At 39.9% G+C, this 18,952-nt stretch overlaps 1 protein-coding gene across 5 annotated transcripts in view; it reads left to right on the top strand.

Annotated features, from left to right (window-relative positions):
* The window catches only part of MCF2L2 (MCF.2 cell line derived transforming sequence-like 2), a 529,158-nt gene that overhangs the window by 408,052 nt on the left and 102,154 nt on the right, over window positions 1–18,952 (top strand). For all 5 annotated transcript variants that reach the window (XM_082251878.1, XM_082251880.1, XM_082251879.1 and 2 more), the window contains 3 exons: window positions 3,406–3,475; window positions 8,210–8,302; window positions 13,705–13,797. In XM_082251878.1, the coding sequence (XP_082108004.1) occupies window positions 3,406–3,475; window positions 8,210–8,302; window positions 13,705–13,797 (256 nt within the window). The remainder of the gene's footprint in view (window positions 1–3,405; window positions 3,476–8,209; window positions 8,303–13,704; window positions 13,798–18,952) is intronic.

Here is an 18,952-nt window from a genome sequence, read left to right as displayed (position 1 = left end):
TGTAAAAAATAACTATTACTTCTATTTCTGAAAGCATTCTTAATTTACAGCATTTTTCACACCTGCCTAAAACTTTAGCACATTACTATATATATATATATATATATATATATATATATATATATACAGTATATATACAGAATACAGTATATATTAATATATATAAATTACAAACACTAGTACAACACATGTGAACAGTTAAACTACCTATTTAGTCTAACTATGAACTAAATGAGCTATATACAATTAACCTACCTAACTAACTAAAACTAATAGAGTTATCCCATTAGATTGTAAGCTCTTCTGAGCAGGACCCTCTAAATCCTCTTGTATTTTATTGTATTGTATATGAACTGTCTCCCTCTAATATTGTAATATTGTAAAGCACTGCGTAAGTTGCTGGCGCTATAGAAATCCTTATTAATAATAATAATAATATACAACTCAGGAGGAGAAATAAAGTAAGGCAGGGTCAGGCCAGAGAAACAGTGGGTAAGAAGGGTCATAAATGGGAACAGAACAGGGATCAGCCACATCAGCAGCAGGATCATAATGGCTGATACATGGAGCAAGGTATATAGGATGCAGGTAAAGGTAGCATGATCAGAATGGCTGGTACAGAGAGCAAGGCACATGCGAACCAGGTACAGGTAGCAGAATCAGGAAGATGAGGATGATGTACATGGTCAGGCAGCAGAATCAGGAAGACTGGTATGAGGACCAGAGTATGGGCACGCATGTAAAACAACGAGCAACTGAGAGATTCCTAAGGTGGGGCTAAATACCTTTCCAGCAGCCAGCAGCAGGGGAAGGCTGATTCCAGGGATCTGTTGACTGCAGGGACTCTGGGAGTTACCCACTGGCAGAAACCATGCCTACACTCTTGAGGTTTATGGACCATAGTGCCACCAGCAGATGCTCCTGCTTACAAGGCCTCTTTCACATGGGAAGTAATTGCCAACAGTGGTAAGAATCCAATGGTTTCCTGTGGCTGGATTCAGAGGTTAATGCAGATAGTTGCAGCTGCTCAGCTTGTACAAAGCAATGACGGGGTGAGAGCAGCCGCAGCTGTTTTGATGTACAAGGGGCACCTGTGGTTAGGTACAGCTGATCATGCCTCGATGGAAAATGTTTTTATCCAGGAGCAATCACCTGTCCCTAACTGCAGGTAATTGCTCCATGTGCGCATTTATCGAAGCATATTAAGGTCATGGAGTGGCCTAGCCAGTCTCCAGACCTTAATTCTATAGAAAATTTATGGAGGGAGCTGAAACCTTGAGTTGTCAAGTGACACCCAAGAAACATTATGGATTTAGAGAACATCTGTAAAAAAGATTGGTCCAAAATCCCTTCTGAGATGTGGGAAAACCTGGTCACCAATTAGCCGCCTCCCCCCCCCCCCCCGCCGGTGTCATGTGACTCATTAGTGTTACAAGCTCTCAGGTGTGAATGGGGGAGCAGGTGTGTTAAAAATGGTGTTATCGCTCTCACTCTCTCATACTGGTCACTAAAAGTTCAACATGGCACCTCATGACAAAGAACTCTCTGAGAATCTGAAAAAAATAATTTTTGCTCTACATAAAGATAGCCTAGGCTTTAAGTAGATTGCCAAGACCTTGAAACTGAGCTGCAGCACCGTGGCCAAGACCATACAGCAGATTAACAGGACAAGTTCCACTCAGAACAGTCCTCGTCATGCTCGACCAAAGAGGTTGAGTGCACATGCTCAGCGTCAAATCCAGAGGTTTTCTTTGGAAAATAGATTTATGAGTGCTACCAGCATTGCTGCACAGGTTGAAGGGGTGGGGGGGGGGGGGTAAGCCCGTCAGTGCTCAGACCATAAGCCCCACACTACATCAAATTGGTTTGCATGGCTGTTGTCCCAAAGGGCAGCCTCTTCTAAAGATGATGCACAAGAAAGCCCGCAAACAGTTTGCTGAAGAGAAGCAGACTAAGGACATGAATTACTGGAACCATGTCCTGTGGTCTGATGAGACCAAGATAAACTTATTTGGTTCAGATGGTGTCAAGCGTGTGTGGCGGTAATCAGGTAAGGAGTACAAAGGCAAGTGATTCTTGCCTACAGTCAAGCATTATGGTGGGAGTGTCATGGTCTGGTGCTGCATGAGTGCTGCTGGCACTGGGGAGCTACAGTTCATTGAGGGAACCATGAATGGCAACATGTACTCTGACATACTGAAGCAGAGCATGATCCCCTTCCTTCAGAGACTGGGCCACGGGGCAGTATTCCAACATGATAACGACCCCAAACACACCTCCAAGACGACCACTGCCTTGCTAAAGAAGCTGAAGGTAAAGGTGATGGACTGGCCAAGCATGTCCGCAGACCTAAACCCTAACGGCAGGTGGAGGAACGCAAGGTCTCTAACATCCACCAGCTCCGTGATGTCATCATGGAGGAGTGGAAGAGGACTCCAGTGGCAACCTGTGAAGCTCTGGTGAACTCCATGCCCAAGAGGGTTAAGGCAGTGCTGGAAAATAATGGTGACCACACAAAATATTGACACTTTGGGCCCAATTTAGACATTTCCACTTAGGGGTGTACTCACTTTTGTTGCCAGCGGTTTAGACATTAAAGGCTGTGTGTTGAGTTATTTTGAGGGGACAGCACATTTACACTGTTATACAAGCTGTACACTCACTACTTTACATTGTAGCAAAGTGTAATTTCTTCAGTGTTGTCACATGAAAAGATATAATAAAATATGTACAAAAATGTGAGGGGTGTACTCGCTTTTGTGAGATACTGTGTGTGTGTATATATATATATATATATATATATATATATATATATATATATATATATATATATAAAGAAAGAAAGAACGTTTTGCAAAGTCGGGGAAGGGTTAGAGCTTCTGTCAGGTTTTTATTGCTGTTTGCATCTCTAGTGTAGAAATGTATCTATCCTCTTTACCTGTCAAGAGAGGAAGTGATTTGAAATCTCACCAACAGGGACACAGACAAAAACACATTTTTAGTAGCATAGCAAAGGCTTGGCACTTCTGATAATGTTTTAATTGTTTTTACCTTTCTGTCCCAAAGACAACCGCTCCACTCATTAGCTGCAGGGGCATCACAGAGACAAGATGTGAGGGAATATCTTTTTTTTTTTTTTTTTTTTTTATAAAATCTTTATTTATATAAAACATAAATTACAAGAAAGGGGGAAATGAGGGTGTTTTTTACACATCAAAGTGCAAACATATACATAGTTAGAACCCAGCATATAATGGCATGAGGGAATATCATCTCAATGAGGTCCCTGACAGAAATGTAACTCTAAAATAAAATCATTTTGGCTGGAGTCAGGGCAAACACATTTATCTGTGTTTAAACCATTTATTTAAACAGAATTTATTTTTTTTGTTTTTTTTTTTTCAGAACTTTTCTTAAAGAACTGGAGAAGTGTACCGAAGATACAGATTCACTTGGAAAATGTTTTTTGAAAAGGGTAAGATATATGTCTTTTGTAATACATTTAGAGCCTAAAAAATTTTCAAGGGTGTTAGAATGCGCCGATGTAGCAAGTTTATGTCAATGTGGTAGAGAAGGGGTAGAAAGAGAGCAGTGCAGGACACCCTAATGAATTCACCGGACAGTAGACAAATTGCATTGGACTCTTACTAGTCCTCAACCAGTGATACCAAGTGACGCTTGATGCTGTCTGCACCATTTGTATTGGATGGTGCATGGATATGTCTTTCCACAAACTGGTAATTAACTTTTTTAATGTGCAATGTGCAAGCATGGCCTTAGTTTAAGGCATACATGGTTCAAATCGAATTTGAACCGTGTATGTGCAGGCCGAATGCACCAAGTTGATCAATCAATAAACTTGGGTACAACCAGCATGGTGGGTTTTACCTGCTATTATCGCTAGCGGCTGTTATAGCCTCCAGGAATAATTACTGTCTTCTCCCGGTGGGGAAGCTTTTAGAAGCATTTCGAAGCTTTTAGGAGCATTTAGGAGCATTTAGGAGCATTAGCATTGTATTAGTGTTTTTTGCAGTACATGAAGGAAAAAAGAAACGAAAAAAAATCTTTTTTTTTTCTGCTGGAAAAACGCTCCAAAAAACTCTACAAAAACATTTCTTTTTTCTGCTTCTAGACACCGAAGCTCAAAAAATGCTAACAGCCTAATGTAATGTGCATGGACACAAAGGATAGCATTTTTTATCTTCTAGGAGCAGAAAAAAAGGTAATAACAGCTTCTAGGTGCTTACAAAAGGGAAGACAGCGCAGCGCCTTCTAAGTGCAGCAAGACATTTATTGAAGTATGTGCAGCAGTATTACACTCACATTTAGTCGGTGAATAAGATGCAGTTTGTCAAGTAATGTTGATCATCAGGAGCATCACTGGAGCAGGTCCTGGTGGTGGAGGCAGTGGATCCCGGTGAGAGCGGCAGGGGGTTCCTCCGTGTGTACAGGGATGGCCTCGGTGGTGTCCGTGGGCTCCTCGTCAACTGGTGGAACGCTGGCACTCGTGGGTCCTGGGATCCTGGAGTCACTCCTGGCGGTGATGCGGGATGCTACGGCCATCCCTGTACACACGGAGGAACCCCCTGCCGCTCTCACCGGGATCCACTGCCTCCACCACCAGGACCTGCTCCAGTGATGCTCCTGATGATCAACATTACTTGACAAACTGCATCTTATTCACCGACTAAATGTGAGCGTAATACTGCTGCACATACTTCAATAAATGTCTTGCTGCACTTAGAAGGCGCTGCGCTGTCTTCCCTCTTGTCTCCCCCCAGAGATCTCTTCTGTCTCTTCCGCCGGCAGCCGCTACAGTGGACAGCTACCCCCTGAACTGTTTGGGGGTCCCCCCACCCCTGGTGTTTCCCTTCTCCCCCTCCCCCGGGTCCCCAGGACCAGACTTTTTTTTTTTTTGAGACCTCTTCTTGCGCCAATTCACCACCAAACCATAGGTGCTTACAAAAGCAGCAGAGTTGGGCAGAAAAAAAACGCTTGAAGCTGCTAACAGCTTCTAAAAGCTGCTAAACGTTAGTGCTTGAGCATTAATTAATTTCAATGACTAGAATAAATGTTTTAATCTGGCCAATGAAAGGAATTAACGTCCAAGAGTTTGATGCCTGTAAAAGCTGCTAGAAGCTTGTAAAAGCTAAGACATTTTTACAAGCATCAGGCAGTTTTTCAGCAAAAAATGCTGCTGGCTTTTAGGTGAGTTACATAAACGTCCTGTGTGCATGAGGCCCTAAAGTGATTGTAAAGGCAGAAGGTTTTTTATCTTAACCACTTGCCGACTGCCTAACGCCGATCTACGTCGGCAGTCAGCCCCTCACAGGCAAAGTGACGTAGGGCTACGTCACTAGCTTGTGAGGGTCTAGGGAGCGAGCGCGCGCCCCCGGAGGCGCGCTCCCGCTCCCGCGTGGTCACGGACCCCCCCGCGCGTGTGACCGGCGGACCCGATGTCCGCCGGTCACTCGGCGATCGGCGGGGGAGAGGGAGAATGTCAGGCAGCTTGTGTAAACAAGCCACCTGTCATTCTCCTTGCTGTTAGGATACTGATCACTCGGATCTAGTATGTAGATCCGTTGATCAGTGTCCATACAGCTCAAGCCCCAGCCAATCACAGTAGAAAGCACGCCCCTAGGGATACACACAGCCCCTCCCTCCCAAATAAAGTTAACCCCTTCACTACCAGTGTATTTTTACAGTAACAGTGCATATATATAGCACTGATTACTGTAGAAATGTCACTGGTAACCCCAAAAGTGTCAAAAATGTCAGTCAAGGGTCCGATCTGTCCGCCCCAATGTCGCAGTACCGCAAAAAAAATCGCAGATCGCCGCCATTACACGTTAAAAAAAAAAACAACAAAAATGACAGAAATCTTTCCCTTTGTTAGTAAACGCGATAACTTTTGCGCAAACCAATCAAAATACACTTTTTGCGATTTTTTTTACCAAACATAGGTAGCATAAAACAAATTGGCCGAAAAAGTAAAAAAATTTTGATTTTTAAATTTTTTTTTTGGGGAATTTCATATAAAAAAATGTGAAAAATATTGCTATTTTTGCAAAATTGACGCTCTTTTTTTGTTTATAGCGCGTGATCAAAAAATCGCACAGGTGATCAAATACCACCAAAAGAAAGCTCTGTTTGTGGGAAAAAAAGGACGCCAAATTCATTTAGGTACAGCGTCGCACGACCGCGCAATTGTCCGTTAAAGTCACGCAGTGCCGAATCGCAAAATACCCCCTGGTCGGAATGGGGGTAAAATCTTCCGGGGCTTAAGTGGTTAATGCATTTTATGCAGCAGCTCCCCTCAGCCCCCCCAAATATTTACCTAAGGTCCCTCTAGCTCCAGCAAAGTTGTAGAAATGTATCGGCCGTCCAGGACTCCCCTCCTCATTGGCTTAGACAGCAGCGTGGCGCCATTGGTCCTGCTGCTGTCAACTAGTCAGTCAGCAAATGAGAATAGAAAGGGGGTGGGACCAGGCCACAGCTCTGTGTCTGAATGGACACACGGAGCTGTGACTCAGCTTGGGTACCCCCATAGCAAACTGCTTGCTGTGGGGGCACCCAACAGGAGGGAGGGGCCTGGAGAGCTGAAGAGGGACCTGAGAAGAGGAGAATCTGAGCTGCTCTGTGCAAATCCACTGCACAGAGGAGGTAAGTATAACATGTTTGTTATTTTTAATTAAAAATAATACAAGACTTTACAATCTCTTTAGGATCAGGTTTTCTTCCCTATTGTTATATGATGATATTTTCTTATGTTCATATTATATATAGTATAGCAGGGTCTCTTTTAATCTTTATTAGTGTATATAATAAGAGGGGTTTTTGACCTTATGGCTGTGAGTTAATTATATTTTGATATAATATATATATATTTTTGGTCTAATTAATCTAGTGTGTAACTAATTAAAACATTTTTTATGAAGTAAGGTTCCTTCTTGCTAAGCCAGGGTCATGCCAGCAAAGCAATCTGTTTACTCGTGACATTTCTAAGAATTGTAACTGCAAAACTTTTATCTATAGAATCTCATGATGTATGCTCAACCCAATAACCCTATCCTGTGTAAACACACACACACACACACACACACACACTATATTACCAAAAGTATTGGGATACCTGCCTTTACACACAGATGAACTTTAATGGCATCCCAGTCTTAGTCTCTAGGGTTCAATATTGAGTTGGCCCACCCATTGCAGCTAGAACAGCTTCAACTCTTCTGGGCAGGCTGTCCTCAAGGTTTAGGAGTGTATCTATGGGAATGTTTGACATTTCTTTCAGAAGCGCATTTGTGAGGTCAGGCACTGATATGGACAAGAAGGCCTGGCTCGCAGTCTCCACTCTAATTCATCCCAAAGGTGGACCTCGCTTTGTGCACTGGTGCGCAGTCATATTGGAACAGGAAGGGACCATCCCCAAACTGTTCCCAAAAAGTTGGGAGCATGAAATTGTCCAAAATGTCTTAGTATGCTGACGCCCTAAGAGTTCTCTTTACTGGAACTAAGGGGCCAAGCCCAACCTCTGAAAAATAACCCCACACCATAATCCCCCCTCCACCAAATGATTTGGGCCAGTCTGCATCGGTTTTGATACCTTTGCTTTGGCATAAAGTGGTGTTGTGACAAAATTACAGCAATGCACTTTAAATGGAGAAACCTATTTTGAAGATATATTTTAACAATTTAAAATCATACAAATGGAATGGAATTCCTGTAGTTTGTAGTAGGCTATGACTGTTATGATGAATTTTTGTGTCCATGTGTCACTTTGACATTGCCATTTTGCTTATTTTTATATCAAGAAGAGAAGCTGATGTAAAGCAGGGCAGAAGAAATTATTTCTAGCCAAGAATAAATGACACCCAATATACAAATAGAACCCATTAATGTGGCAGATATATACAGACATTATGCAGGAAACTACAAGTATAGGTTGCAACAATCCCAATTTACTCTAAACACTCTGAATTTGCAACGTGTAGACCAACACCGTTTAAGGTATAACATTTCATTTGTCACTAACAATTTGACATGAGTTATGTGATATGCATTATTTACATGATACTGTACTTGCTGTAATATACTGTACATTTTAATGCATACTTATGTGATAGAATAATTCATATAACACAAAAATAGGTGTAATAAAACAACCAAAAGGGTAATTATGTGTTACACATTTTCCTTCATGTAGAAGGAAGATCTTCAAATTTATGAAAAGTACTGCCAAAATAAGCCAAGATCAGAAGCCCTTTGGAGGCAGTGCGCGGAGAGCATTTTTTTCCAGGTAAGTGCCAACCATGTAGAAAATAAATTTTGCATTGACATATTTATGCAATTTAAATTGAAATCATGTAGTTAAAGTGGAACTTTACCCATAACAACTTGACAAGAATTTTGTTCCTTAGCAAGGAATATACATTCCACAATAATAATAATGCTAATACAATTAGTGTGTACTGTATATTGCCTCCAGCATTTTTACTGTTCCTTCTTGCTGGAGGCTGCTTTTTTGCTGAAGTCCAGAGCCCCTAAACAGCAGTAGATCTTTAGCCTGTCCGCAGATCGGCCTTTACAACTTCGGCACAGTGACTAAAAATGGAGAGCAACCGTGCATGTGCAGAGCAGGGTGAAACAGTGTATTACTGGATTTTAAACAGTATAGACACTTATTTTTAAAATAGCTATACCTGCAAAAGGAGCCAGCCTGAAGTGATCTAGCAGGACTTCATTTTCTGACTAAAGTTCCACTTTAAAGAGGATGTAAACTTCCATAAGTATCTTTTACCTATAGGTAAGCCTATATTAAGACTTACCTATACATAGTGTAAATACCTCCTAAACGTGCACCATGCAGGAGATATTTACTGTGCGTGCCGCCAGTGACATCACTAGTGCATGTGCTCTGAAGGAACGGTTACCCGTGCCATTCCCTCAGAGCCCTGTGTCGTAATCGACGGCTCCCGCGTGCATGCACGGGAGTGACAACATCCCTGCTCTGGCCAGTCACAGAGCCACGGTCCGCAAACCCGGAAGCAAGACGAGTGAAGATGGGCGCCCCTGCAGCGCTGACATTTCCATTTAAGGTAAGTTTTACATGATGTGCTAGAATGTGATGCATACTAGCACATTATGTCTATACCTTGCAGGGTAAGAAGAAAAATATAATAAATCCAGCGGTTTACAGGCACCTCCTGAAGCGAAGTATATTGTTTCTGATATTGTTGGAATTGTATTTTCTCTGTACATCTAATTGTATACTGTGTATGAATCATAACATTCTACAACATAGACCTTATATAGGTCTTTTTTCAACATAAATTTATCTGCCTGTAATTTCTTTTAATTGATATTCTGAATAAAAAGTGATTTTATATAACCAGTGTGCCCGAAATCCTTGTTTCCCAATCCTTCCATCTCTTAGTGATATAATAGTTAAAACCAGTGCTGCTTAACCTAGATTTTATCTGAATAAACCAATACTTCAACAATATATCATAAAGTGCAATACATAAATGTTATAAGATCAATCCATCAAAATTAAAGTGCAGTGTGTAAATAGTCCTTAGTGCAAAGTGAGAGTGCAGAATTAATTAACAAATAAAAAGTCCTTCCGTGCTTTCAGTGCTTGATACATATGCAGGTGAAATACAGTGTCAATCAGTGCTCCCCTCCTGGGTCCCTACTCTCCGACAATAAGATAAAAGCCAGCATATAGTGTTGAAAACAGCACTGTGAGTGATGGAAATAATCCTCCTCCTCCTCCTTTTTGTTCCTGGGCTTAATTGTACTGTAAAAGAAAATGATGCTGTTTCACATAATGTAGTGTTCAATTATGGTAACACTCCTGTTTTTCCATTATCAGGCTATCCCCAAAATGTATTAGTAGAAATGAGAAGAAAATTCTCATAGCTTAAAACTGTTTGTATTTATTTAAAACATAAAATCAAATACACTTACAGAAATAAAAGCAAAATCAGGCAATGATGCTCGTGGTGAACCCTGCCACAGCGTGAATTCCAACCACCGGATATGATGTCACCAATCGGTCCCCTGCTTTACGTGTTTCGCCCCTCCCGCTGGGCGTTTTCAGAAACTTGAAAGACATCTGTGCGGGTTCATGCACACATGTTTATTGAAGTTGCCCCCAAAGTCGCCAAAAGTAGTACAGGAACTACTTTTGGAAATCGGTGCGGCAAGCACGGATTGGGACTCTCCCATTGCCGGCAAAAGGCTGCTATTTGACATGCGATTTGATCTGTCAAATCGCATGTCAAATTGTGCCGATGTGAATGGGGGCTTCCAGCTTCAAACATGGACAAAAATTGAAGTGACATTTCAGCCAAAACTTATTTTTTCAGTTTGTTTTGAATGTACAATGGCTAGACCCTCTGTCAGGCTTTTACTGTTAACTGTGTCCTCATTGGAGAGATTTCCTCTCATGACCTTTGTGGTGACCAGGACAGGGAAACAGACACAGATGACACAGACAGTAAAAAAACTACTTTTTTTTAGTAGTTTGGAGAGTGTTAGAATCTCTGCTATGTTTACTACTTTCTGTTTCCCATAGGGAAGATTACCCTCACTTTCTGTCATCAGAAAAAACAAGTATGGGATATTATGCTAACCCGAACAAAGAAAGCAATTAACACCTGACAAAAAGTTCTTACTTGCCCTCCCCAAAATGAAAAATGTGGCCATCAGTATGGATGCGCACAGTATATCTGGTATGGACTGGTCAGCATAGCCTATCCATATATGTGCAGTTTTGGTCATGCTAGGGAAGAATTATGTAATGAGTTGCAGTTTCTTTCTTCAATACCAATTTAGTCATGGTCACGTTTATTTAATATAACAATAGGCCTAAGCTCAGATGTTGTAAAGCCAGAATAACAGGCTGTTGGTTAAATCTGTCTAATTATTCTCATTTGAATAGTAAGTTCAGCAGAAGGACCAAAGTCGACGCTTAAGGTGTACACTGTAGGATTATGCAAGGTCAAAAAATTTAAGTGTACTGTTTAATTACCACCCCACTTCCACTTCCACTTTTGTACATATACAGTAAATCTCCTAATTGGAGATACAGACCGCAATAAAAATGTAGGCGATAGCAGTAAAAGTGACTCTCCTTTTCATTGTTCCGTAAAATATGTATTAAGTGAACTGTGCTAGGAAACTGTACAAAACATACTGTAGGAGAAATGGCACTAAAAATGGATGTCAGTTCCAAGTACAATACTAATGAAACAAAATCTTAATCAGTGGTGTCACTAGGGTTGGTGTCACCTGGTGCCGTAAAACATGGCAGTTATTTGTGTGGTGGTGTGCAGCTTTTCACCTTGTGGGGAGGGGGATGGCGAGGAAGGTTTGCAGCTTGCCAACTGGGGGTGGGAGGGTGTGGTGGTTGCAGCCTGTCATCTCAGGGGGGGGGAGGATTCGGCTTACCAGCAGGGGAGCAGAGGTGGTGGGGGTTGTGCAGCCTGGGTCTCTTCAGTGCTATGAGATCCTGTCCCCGGCCTGACTCTACCCCCTCCCCTTCTCCTTCTTCATGACCACAGAGCAGAAAAGGGAGTAGTGGTGTTAGAAGAAAGGGAGCGGGCGTCCTTTGGTGGTCGAAGAGTGGCAAAATGGCAATGCAGGCTGTGCCGGCTTGCCCTGCCCACCACCAACTCCCGCCCATTTCCCAGCAGGCCATGGACCAGCACCGTGTCCCCCCCATAGCAACGCCACTGTTTCTAATTGAAATTAATTTAAAAAGCAATTCTGCCTATAAACTTAAAATATAAATGCAAATTGAACAATAAACAAAGGCTCCTGGTCAATTTTAAACAAGAAACAGTAGGTATTAATATAGTTAAAGTCCCACAGCTAGTAGAAGTGCAGGTTGTAGAAAGAGGGGATGAACCATTCATGTGTAGGCCCTTTTATCGTTCGTATACATTTGTGCAATGTGACATATTCTATTCCAACAGTCAAATTCTGTTACATCTGAACATATAAATTATGTTTTTTCCTCTACACCTTGTAAGAGCTTCTGCTCTGTGTTTTAGAACATGCTCCTATATATACTCGACAAAAAATTTGTGGAGTATATATAGGAGCATACTGGAGTATACTCCAAACAAATTTCTTCAAGATACAATCCTTCAGCGTGATAAAATGTTGTTTTAAAATGTGATTTTATTTCATGGATGGATTGCATCTTGAAAGGTTTTCCTTAGACAGCAATAAAGATAGTGTGTTGATTTACTAAAAGCAAAGGCAGTGGAATTTTGCCTTAGGATAATGAATGAGAAGTTTTGTTGACTTCAATCATCCAATCATGTGCAAGCAAAAATACTGTTTTTTTTTTTCCTTTTCTGCACTCATGATTCGCAAAGTGATTTTTTTTTTCCGCATTTACTAAGCTAAGGTAAAAATCTGATGCAGAGTGGAGATTTCCTTGCAAATTGAACAGCCTATTCGTATTTAGTAAATCAAATACATTATTTTTTATCATTATTGTACTTTGATTGATTTGACCTCTCTTATAAAATAAAAATGTTACAAAGGTTCTAACCTTTTCCAGTGCTACTAGAACATTTTAAAAATAGGTCTATACTTTTATTGACTATTGATCCAAGTTGACCTGTGCTTGCCTGAAACTCCTGTGCATTTCCTTAATGCTGTACATGAGACTGATGCCAGACATAACTCCATGCGCCCCTAAAAGCTTCTGGTAGGGCTGCCACTAAACAATCCTGGAGAAGAAACCATAAGCAGTTATTTTGAGGGCTGTGGTAATCAATTGGTTTCTCTACATGACAAAGTTTCATTTTTTTAAATAAATGTTGCAGATCCTGACTGCAGTTTAGCCTTGTGGTGAGAATAGAGTTCAAGCTTGTAAAGGTTGGGGGGCTTTTTGGTTGTTTTTAATGAGCTTTTCTAGTCTTGCAGAAATAATTTTGGGGAAGTTGAACAAATGCTTTACAGTTTTGGCCATATTGTGTTTTACTTATACCAAAGAGTGTGTAGGTGTCCGGACCTACCAGGTAATATATTCAATTTATAGCTAGTCATGAAGTCCCTTATCGCACGTGGTCAGTTTAAAATATTTAAAATTAATTGCACATATTTGTGTAAATTGATATTACGTATTGTCTGAAAAAGCGAACACCAATCTTTGTTTCTTACAGACTCAAAACTATGTTTAAAGCAACTTTTTGTAAACTGCAAAACTAAAGCCTCGTACCTATGATCAGATTATCTGACAAAATTTTGTTCATTTTGTTGTTGCATGCTAGTCTCATATCGAAAGTGAAGAGGTTACTTTCCTATGAAAATTCTCTTATGGCAGAATTCAGCTTTAGAAGTGATGTCACGTGTTGAATTGTTTTGTATTTGTTCTTTTGTTTCTGAGCATGCGTAGCATAGTCTTGCAAATTTTTTTGGCTGAAAACTGTATTAATATAATTAAAATCAGACACTGTGTTCATGTACGATAAAAATTTTAAAGTCTGCTTCTTCAGTTTTTCACCGTCCGAAAATTTTAATCGGCTGCCAAAAGCACTATACTAACGATCTGGAAATCAACAGATCTTTTGTTGGGCTAAATGTTACTTCTCGTTTTCTTATCGTGTATACAGGCCTTAAGTCACTATCCACTGACTAATTTATGATTACATTTTAATCTGATCTTATTTTTAAAAGGAATGTCAACGAAAATTGGATCACAAACTTTCTTTGGATGCCTATCTTTTGAAACCAGTCCAGAGAATCACAAAGTATCAGCTGCTTTTGAAGGTAATACTTTATACTTTTACTTAAAACGTTTTATGTCTATTTTTTTTGGGCTTATATACTAAGACAATGGAAAGAGCTGGTATGGCCTGTAAAGTGCCCTATTATTGCTCTTTGCAATGTCTATAGCATTGCCTCTGAAAACCAATTAGAATTGCGCACAAATTATCACTCAAAAAAAAATAAAAAATATTGGTTGTTATGGTTACTGCACTTTGCACACTGCCTTTATAGAACCCATATTAACTCATGCTAAAATCCATAGAATATGTTCAGTTTGAAAACAGCAGAACAAAGCTTCCACATTCTGAAGAGTTGTTACTGCTGCCCCCTACTGAGATTTCCTTTCACTTCCTGTCTCAAAGACAGACGTTGCTTGGACAGGTGTTCATTTTAGATTTACCCCAAGCTCTTTTTTTTGATGGAAGCTTTCAGTGGTGGGATTTCTCTACTGTCACAAGAAGTGAAGGGAAATCTACCTAGTAGGAACACAAACAACATTAAAAATTTGATAAAAGTTGTAACTTTTCCTCAGGTTAGCCCAAATTATTTAAACATTTTGGCTGGAGTTTCTGCCTTAAACTTTTTCATAGCTTTAACCACTTGAGCTCCGCCCGCCGCAGTTTTACTGAGGCAGGCAGCCGCTCCTGGGCAAAGCGACGTTATACTACGTCGCTCGCTCAGGAGACTCTAGGGGGCGAGCGCGTTAGCTGGGGAGTCAGTGCGTTTGACCGGCGGCTCCGATGGCCACCGGCCACTCGCGATCTCCCGCAGCTGAGAGAGAAGGACAGATGGCTGATGTAAACACAGCCGTCTGTCATTCTCCCTGAAGTGATCACAGAGGCTATGTGATCCTGTTAACATTACTGGTGATCAGTGGGTTAAATGTGTCCCTAGGGGCGTTATTCTAACTGTCAGGGAGCAAGGCTTGTGAAGTAATCACAGAGACATGCGATCCTATGCCAGTGTCATTTTTACAGTAACAGTGCATATTTTTAGCACTGATCTTTCCCGTAGTTAGTAAACACAATAACTTTTGCACAAACCAATCAAAATACGCTTATTGCGATTTTTTTTTTTTTTACCAAAAATATGTAGCAAAAAACAAATTGGCCTAAAATGTTAAATAATTTAGATTTTTACATTTTTTTTTGAGAATTTCATATAAAAGAATGTGAAAAATATTGTAATTTTTTCAAAATTGTCGCTCTTTTCTTGTTTATAGCGCAAAAGATAAAAATCGCACAGATGATCAAATACCACCAAAATAAAGCTCTATTTGTGGGAAAAATTTTGTTTGGGTACAGCGTCGCACGACCGCGCAATTGTCCGTTAAAGTAACGCAGTGCCGAATCGCAAAATAGGGCCTGGTCATTGAGCAGCCAAATCCTCCTGGGCTAAAGTGGTTAAACAAAGCTTTAATAATAAACTGGTTGTAGTTCTTTCTCTGCAGAGATCCAGCACACTCCTACTGAGTTAGAGATAGAGCTATATAATCAGGAAAGCTCATGCTCCCTGCAGATTGCAGATCCCAAGTTGTGACTCATCAGCATGTAAGTAGGCAGGTGCAGTCTACTTTCTTTACAGCAGGTGGCGCTCAGCCGCAGCAGCATTGCAGTTGGATGGGAAGTGCTTTGTTGGACTTTAACTTCAATACAGTTCTGTTTCTGCAATTGGACTCTGTGTGTTCACTGTTGTCGCACCACAATGCCTAGAGACGGGAAGGCCTGGAAATAACTGAAAAATTGGGGGAAAAACTGTTTTGTTTTCATTTTTTTCCAAAGCTGTTTTTTTTTTGTCTTTCCCCAGAAAATTTCAAAAAATGTGGAATATGTTCTTTTACAATGATAAATAATATATCAATGACATGAAATTCAAACTATATAGTATTAAGACCTTCATGAAAGATTTCTGAGACTTTATGTAAAGTCTTAAATTATTGCAAGCCCTCTCAGCTGAAGACAAGCAAATCCTGGAATACAATTCAAGTAACACTGTACTTCAAAATGCAGTTCTCAAACAAGAGAAATATGTATTTCCACCACTAAAGGGCACTGCAGGGAAAGGCTCCAGTTTAGTTTGTTTGTGAGCTCCATCTTGTACCTCCTACAGTTGAGTGATTGCTGGGATACAGTAGATGATAGTTTCTGTCCTCTCAGGCCTAAAACGACAGGTAAGAGCGTAAATTTGTCTAACAAATTAGTTTATCTTTGTAACCTTTAAATGACTCCTATTAATATTCTCCCCCATCACAGCATAATGTTTACCTAGTCTGGTCAGTAAATTGTTTTTTTTTTTCCTCCTCTCAGTAAAATGGTAAGACCAACTTCTAGAGTTTGGAAATATTTCTACGGAGCAATTTCTGCTAGGAGCAAAGTTGCAATTTTCAAATATTGTCAGAAGACATATTTTTTTCCAAATGCTACAAGGATGACAGAACACATCCTTACATGCCAGAGGTGCCATAAAGACATTAAAAATACTTTTTTAAATAAATGATGAGGACCATAATGAAGTGCTAGTAGCTTTTCCCTTCAGAGTTCTCATTCCAGAAACTCTATTTTTGCTGCATCTGGATTATCACAAAGTGTTTCTTCACCAGCAGCATCTTCAAGTAAGGGTTACAAACCAGAGCCTCCTAAAATACACAATACAGTCCTTGTTATTCCATTTGTAATAAAAAATAGAATTTAAAAAAAACTGTACTTTTATTTTAGGCATAATACTTTTACATACACTGCATTTCCCGTTCCCAGTGTAACAAAATTACTTTCAATTTGTAAAACTACTCCACACTGAATTTTTTTTCAATTCCTCTCAATTTCCTTTTGGAAAAAAACAAATGGGGAAAAACATGTTTTGTTTTGTTTTTTCTTATGGCTTCAAAACTTCTGGAAATCTTTAGCTGTACCTCCCCACAAGAAGACATGATGAATCTTTTCAGAGAGACCACTGCTTCCACACAGAGAGGAAGCGGCCATCTTACAGCAGGCTGGCAGGGGATAGGCTTTTCTACTCAGGCTGTGCTTGTTTTCTAAAGAAAACAAACTTTAGGCCTCCGTTGACATCGGGGCAATTTAACATGCGCTTTGACATCGTCCGAATCGGATTTTACCGATTTCAAAAAGTAGTTCCTGCACTACTTTTGGAGACTTCAGGGGCGATTTCAATAGACATCTGTGGATGAACCAGATATCTTTCAGATTGCCCCTGAACCCGCCTCCAATGTGAACGAGGGTTGGGGCTTTGCCCACCTTATTTAATCCTCCTGGAAGGTATTTGATTCAAGCTGAAATTACAATTTTTCTTTGATGGGCATTCCACTGTAAATTATACTTGTATATTTATCCTGATAAAATAAAGTGGAATGCCCAAGAAAACATTTTTTTTTTTTTAGTTCTGGATAGAGTAGGTTAGAGATAGAATCTTAACATCCTGTCCCAGTGGCCACTGATGGGGTGGGTGACAATGAACCAGTTTCTCTTTAAAGTGAGTTCAGTCTTCTCTAGTTGTTCCTATCCTGCATATTTTATTGTATTCTGTAATTAGGATTGATCTCAATTTACTGGTGATTTGCATATATATTATATATGCTCCCTGTGCCTCAACCAGAACTACTTACGTTCAATCTTTGAAGTGTTTAAGTGAGTCATCTAAACAGATATGAGCCCCAGTATAATAACTATCTCCTTCAATGTAAAGAATGTGTCCGGAAGATTTTTTTTTTTTTTTAACTACATCATGAATGTGATTGCCATAAGAGAACAATGTTTTCCCAGAACTTTATTAGAATGTTATATTGAAGGACAGGATAGGGCACAGAAAGCTAAGGGCCTACAGGTATTGCATATATAACATTGAATTTTTTTTTTAAGATAAACAGGTTTTCATTACTACCTAGGGCCCTTTGACTGCATAGGTTATTTTCTTTAAAAATGTTAACTTAGCCTTTAATTACAGTTTTCCATAGCTTCAGTTTTCATAGTTTCCCAAAAAGTGGCACTTCTAAATTCACATACATTTGTTATAAAATGCATTAAGTAAATCATTTATTATGTAGAATTTTTAGGGATTATGCACCAATAACATTTTAGTGTTTTTTCATAAAAATATTTTTCTCATTTGCACAACAACAGTATCCTGGAACAAATTAAACAGTACCATATTTTTAACCACTTCCATACAGAGCAGTTACACCCCCTTCCTGCCCTGACCAATTTTCACAACGCTGTACCCAATCATATTTTTTATCATTTTTTTCACACAAATAGAGCTTTCTTTTAGTAGTATTTAATCACCACTGGGTTTTTTCTTTTTTGCGATAAAAGTGAAAAAAGAGCGAAAATTTTGAAAAAAACACATTTTGTTTTAGTTTCTATTATAAAATTTTGTAAATAAGTAATTTTTTTCATAAGTTTGGGCCAAAATGTATACTTCTACATATCTTTGGTAAAAATAACCCAAATTAGTGGTTATTATTGAGTCTGTGCGAAAGTTATAGAGTCTACAAGCTATGGTGCCAATCATTGAAAATTGATCACACCTGATGTACCGACGGCCTATCTCAATCCTTGAGGACAGTACAAAATCCCCCAAAATTACCCCTTTTTGGAAAGTAGACATTCCAGGGTATTTAGTAAGAGGCATGGTGAGTTTTTTGAAGTTGTAATTTTTTCCCACAATTCTTGGGAAAATGAAGAAATAATTTTTTATTTTTATTTTTTTACACAAAATTGTCTTAATAACAAGTTATTTCTCACACACAGTATATGCATACTTGCAATTACACCCCAAAATACATTCTGCTACTGCTCCTGAGTATGGCAATACCACATGTGTGAGACTTTTACACAGCCTGGCCACATACAGAGGCCCAACATACAAGGAGCATCGTCAGGTGTTCTAGGAGCATAAATTACACATATAATTTCCTAACGACCTATCACACTTTTGAAGGCCCTGGAGCACCAGGACAATGGAATTACCCACAAAATGCCTGCATTTTGGAAATCAAACACCCCAACGTATATTCTATGAGGCTGTTAGGGTGCTGGTGGTAACCTGAAGACAGAGATAGGCCCCGATGTCCGATAGAGGGCAGAGCTTGGACGGAACCCCCAAGGTAAGTGACACAGGCTAGCCTGAGATGCGGAGTCTA

Source organism: Pelophylax lessonae (genome assembly GCF_965119305.1).
Source record: "Pelophylax lessonae genome assembly, chromosome: 3".
Lineage (NCBI taxonomy): Eukaryota > Metazoa > Chordata > Amphibia > Anura > Ranidae > Pelophylax > Pelophylax lessonae.
Note: the sequence above shows the minus strand (reverse complement) of the source record. Positions and strands in the feature narration are given on the sequence as shown.